A 5076-nucleotide genomic window follows, 5' to 3' on the forward strand; every position below is an offset into this window, starting at 1 on the left:
CCGAACAAGATCCGGATATCCGGATTTTCACTTAAATCGAATATTTTATCTCGGATCTATCTCTATTTCGGATCTATCTCTATTTCGGATATCCGGATACCCGGATATTTATTTATCCGGACATGATCGCCAGGCCCATGGTGGGTCAGGCCTACTAATAAAGATGCCTTAATGCCTGGTCAGGCACTCATCAGGCAGCCCTGACAGGACCCTGACCGTAAATGTAAAATGTCGAGGTTTATCCATGATCCAGACAACTCGCTCTCGCATCATATCGGCTCGCCTTTTATACTAATACGATTTTTACTTACGAGGAAGACTAACGCGCGGTCGTCACGTCGCGGCAGTATGTGGTACTAGTGCTATCTATTCAGGAGGGAATCAGGGAAAAATCTGTCAGTGGCAATCTAGGACCCATGTACATTTTTCCGACTATTTTTCTCTCGGTAAAATCAAGGTAAATTTCTAGGGTGTATTCTGGACCTAAACGGATATTTGTAATTGGATTTTTCTATCCAGGCCCTGTACTTAATCTCGGCAAATTGAGGCAGATTTCTACCTGGGTTACTGTACTAAAAATTACTGAAAACCGTTTATTTCTAGTTCTGTTGCCATTTATTATCAAATTGATAACATTGTTAAGAAAAATATTAAAAATTTATTTTATATCTATGTATGTACATACACATATATACACTCGGAAAAAAAGAATATTTAGGTTAAACAAATGAAATACGTTGACATCGTATTTCTTTGAACCTACTAAATTTTTATTTACTTCTACTAAAACATCAGCTAGATGTGAAGAAATAGATATCAATTCTTTTAGAGATTTCAGTCTGAATCAAATAAAATTTTGGTCAAAGTAAAGAAATTATTTCTTTGAAATTAAATAAATGTCTAGAAAGGTTAAAATTCAAAGAAAATTTGTTTGATTTCAAAGAAACTTTCTCTGAGTCTATGTTTAATGAAAAATAATTTTCGTAGTAACATGATTTAAAACATGAATTCAGTTAAGAGAATTTAGGCATTTTTAATTTTTTTAATCAAAAATAAAAATTAATTTAATCGGATAAGTTCTCATTAATGTTTTTAATGAAAATCATGCACTTCAAAATGACTCATACATTAACATGTTCTAACATATATATATCTGTCAAGTCCAATGCAGTATATCGTGCTATATGCGACCTAGAATGGTATAAATTGGAATCTCAGAAGGCGAGAAATCTTATTTTATTAATGATACGAACCAATCATCCTTTTCACATCACTGCCGGAAAAATTATTCCATTAACAATTGCCACTTTTTGCAGCGTAAGATTATTTTGAATTTTTATATATTAGTTTTAAATTTTTGTAGCGAACATGAGCTTTTACGCAACTTATTTGTACGTATTGCGTGTATACTTCTGCATATAGTTGTAGTAATAATTTTAGTCATCACTTTTTAGGAAAATCTTATTCATTAATTCAATTGCAAATAGAAATGATAATACGTTTACTCTAACGGCCACACTATCAGTGGTATACTCGTACGTGGTATTTCAAAGTAATGACTGACGCTATATTTACTTTAAATTCTATGATATAAAGCATTCAGAAAATAATTATGTAAAAATTTCGTAATCCTTTACCTATTAGCTTGTATTTTGTGCGTAAAATAATTTAAGCTACACATTATTTTGTATTTTCGGCAAAACATTTAGTTTTACCCTTATCTATATACCCAGCGAGAAATTCCTTGTCGATCGAGGTCGAAACGATGTCGAATATAATGGTTTCGACCTCGATCGACGAGTCATTTCTGACTGGGTAGCGAAATATAATCCGTAGTTTCTCATAACAAAAGTCAGTGATCAGCTCATCTTGGATTTGTCGTACAAAGAGAAACGTTTTTTACATTTACCCTTAAAATCATGTAATTATGGACAACATTACATTTTCAAGATTTTTATGGGAGTTTTTGAAATTATACCATACATTTTATGTATACCATACTAAAATGTATGGTAAAATTACAAAAAATTTTCATAAATGTCTTCAAAATGCCATGTGGTCCAACGATTACACGATTTTCAGGGTAAATTTGAAGAGAAACTACTCTCCGTGTAAACCTTCACGTCGTACGTATATGAAGTTGGTTTATTTGTTAAAGTAGTACGAAAATGCATTTATGCAACACAAATTTCCAAGTGACGTCTTCCAAACGTTGTAGGAAGTATCTTGGAAATCTGTGCGGTTTATGCACTGACTGACTTTTAGATAGTACTTTCTCACCATTTCTCTAAATAAACATAATCGTTTTCAGATATTAAAAACATCATGCGGTTATATATCTTTTTTACTGGCAAAGCGTTGAAGATTACCATGTTGTGATGTACGTACAATAAATCGAGTTAACACATTAATAGCGAAAAGGAATATCCATTAAAACACAAAAACTACGTTGAAGTGAATTATTCACAAAATAAAATCATAATGTAAAAGTCACACAAGCACTCTATAAATTATCTAATCGTACTATACCTTGAGGTAGACCGACAATAAAACTAAAATTAAACAGGTCTACCCTATGCCATCCAAAACAAATATGGAATGCACATGATGCGGTATTTAAAGTGCAGTATTATTGGTTTGGTTATCCGTTTAGTCTGAAATCCATGTTAGTATCCATAATAGTACTTGTTAAGTCGAGGTGTTAGGTACTCATGAAGGACATGGATGTATCTGCAATAAAATAATTATGAATAGATGCAATTGTATTTAGTATTTCTTATGGTAGGAACAAACTTTTGTTTTGCTTCTTAGTATTTGCTGTCTACTGTAATTTTATTAAGTATTTTACAATACATTTTGTATACTTTATAAAGTGTAGTTTATATTCTTTTATGTTGTTTAAAATATAATCACACGAATTATATGAAGAATAAAGAATTACAAATTACGTGCTTTGATCTGCTGAATAGTTATAAGATTGCATTCACTCGTGTAACGATAGTATACCTTTAGAAAATGTAAAAGGAAAAGTCAGTACACCCCGCAATTCTTATCATTTTCTTGTCCGTAATATTTCTCTGCATTCTTGGGTTGGATATACATAGAGAATCCCACTAAAAGTGAATTAACATTTTTTTTCGATGCGAAATAAATATATAATAAAACAACGGAAAGTACGAGAGAATTTGTGAGGGAAGTTCGACAATTTTATGATATACTTTAAGGTAATATTTTCTACCTCTAGTCATATTAAAAGAGAAATAAAAGTTTTTATGGCGTATTGTACGCGTGTAAAGTTTCTTTACGATATGAGCAGTCGTAAAAACTGGGGATAGCATCATTAATATTTAATGCAGCATTTGAAGACTGCTGGGTTTTTGTTCTTCTATGGAAAGCATGCGCGTTTATTTTACATTACATGGTGAGAAGAATGAGACGTTAGTTCTCATGGATATTAAGAAATCCTCGGGTTATAGAGGTACTAATTCCGTATTACATTTTTGTCGTTTATCATATGTATTCCACATACGATAAACTGTAAATTAATACAGTATAATTTTCCATTTATAAAATTTTGATTTTTACATAATTATCTTTTTATCGCAGTATTGTTAGTTTTTGTTATGAATAATCTTCTAAATTTACATATTAATTTGTAATGATTTTATGTACAAATTCGTTAATGTTATATAAAATGTTATTAGATTTTATGTGGGCGACTGAAGTACATCGCTTTGGTTTAGAAATGTTGGGCTTGTGGCCTAAAAATACTACGTTTTCTATAAAAAGATTCTGGTCACAACTTCATGCAGGCATTATTTTAATTTTATTAGTATTTGGTAATAATGTTCCGATGATATATACGATTATGGAAGATTGGGGCGACATGGTACTTGTAATCGGTACTTTACGTTATGCTTTACCTCTATTGGTAGTATCAGTGAAATATGCCATTATGCGATCGAAACGAACAGGTATGTCCGAAATTATTTGAAACGCTTGACAGTTTATTCTTTTACAATATCGAATTTATTAATTGTGACATCATAATTAATTTATTATTACAAATATATTGTGAATGACATAGTATCACAAAGCACACAATAATAATTTATTATTTATTCTGGTATAATAATATAAATAGAGATATAAAATAATAAGTATCGAAAATTTCACGTTTTCATGTAATGTACGAGTACTCTTTGCCTATTTTCTGTAAGCAGTGCCATATATTTCGATATATTAACATACCGCTTTATTTATATTTTCAAGTTCTCTTATCGATTGTGAATATGATGGAGGAAGATTGGATAGCATTTAAATCGGATGCAGAAAGAGCAGTGATGATAAGACGAGCACGAACTGCTCGATTAATTATGATCATTGGATATTTTTTTATTGCAATCGCATTTTTCGCAGCAACTGTTCCTACTTATTTTGACATCCGAGTAATTCATGTGACGAATTTCACGAAACAGACCAAATTACCCTTTGAGGCGTATCACTTTTACAATATAAATAAGAGCCCGCAGCTTGAGTTGACCTTATTTTTGCAAAACATAACGAGTTTCTTAGCAGCTGCCACTTACATGACTGTAGATTTTTTTTTATTATTAGCTATTTTTCATATCTGCGGCCAGCTAGAGAATTTGAGATATCGGCTGATAAGTTTAGTCTCATGCAAAAATTTCGACAAAACTTTACATGACATCGTAGTATTCCATTTACGCCTTATCAAGTAAGAATTTTTATTATAATAAAATTTGTATACAGGGTGTCTGATGCAAAAGTAGCCACCTTGAAAATAGTGGTAGATTGGGTTAAACTAAGGAGAAATCTCATGTACCGCGGTACAAAGTAACAATAGTTATCGAGGAATTAATTTACACGTTTGAGCGAATGAGGATGCAGGAGACGGTAGGCCGGATTCGGAAGGCATTTAAGAAAATCGATCGATGAGCGGGAGGTGGAGCGACGCGCGAGATACACCGTGGTGGAAAAAAACCTAGGCCCGGCGGGGAGCGCGGCGCGGGCGGCGAGCGCGGCAGCGAGCGCGAGCAACGGGCGACCCGAAAC

At 32.6% G+C, this 5076-nt stretch overlaps 2 protein-coding genes and 1 long non-coding RNA gene across 7 annotated transcripts in view; 2 read left to right on the top strand and 1 right to left on the bottom strand.

Annotated features, from left to right (window-relative positions):
- Positions 1 to 2998, top strand: part of LOC105558588 (odorant receptor 85b-like) — an 18849-nt gene extending 15851 nt beyond the window's left edge. For 3 of the 4 annotated variants that reach the window (XM_012006353.1, XM_012006355.1, XM_012006350.1), the window contains 2 exons: positions 1162 to 1317; positions 2312 to 2381. In XM_012006353.1, coding sequence (XP_011861743.1) covers positions 1162 to 1317; positions 2312 to 2362 — 207 coding nt within the window. In that variant the 3' untranslated portion in view covers positions 2363 to 2381. Of the gene's footprint in view, positions 1 to 1161; positions 1318 to 2311 lie in introns of all 4 variants that reach the window. The other variant, XM_012006349.1, reaches the window with a different exon arrangement.
- LOC105558587 lies at positions 2655 to 3389 on the bottom strand. Its single transcript, XR_001008683.1, has 3 exons — positions 3306 to 3389; positions 3007 to 3113; positions 2655 to 2730 (listed from the first exon to the last, which is right to left on the bottom strand). It is a non-coding gene; the product is annotated as an uncharacterized LOC105558587 (long non-coding RNA).
- A 23-nt stretch (positions 3390 to 3412) lies between these two features.
- The window catches only part of LOC105558585 (odorant receptor 22c-like), a 3889-nt gene continuing 2225 nt past the window's right edge, over positions 3413 to 5076 (top strand). For both annotated transcript variants that reach the window (XM_012006347.1, XM_012006348.1), the window contains exons 1-3: positions 3413 to 3478; positions 3705 to 3974; positions 4273 to 4738. In XM_012006347.1, the coding sequence (XP_011861737.1) occupies positions 3448 to 3478; positions 3705 to 3974; positions 4273 to 4738 (767 nt within the window). In that variant the 5' untranslated portion in view covers positions 3413 to 3447. The remainder of the gene's footprint in view (positions 3479 to 3704; positions 3975 to 4272; positions 4739 to 5076) is intronic.

This window comes from Vollenhovia emeryi, unplaced genomic scaffold (genome assembly GCF_000949405.1).
Source record: "Vollenhovia emeryi isolate VEMERY1.0 unplaced genomic scaffold, V.emery_V1.0 DF939329.1, whole genome shotgun sequence".
Classification (NCBI taxonomy): domain Eukaryota; kingdom Metazoa; phylum Arthropoda; class Insecta; order Hymenoptera; family Formicidae; genus Vollenhovia; species Vollenhovia emeryi.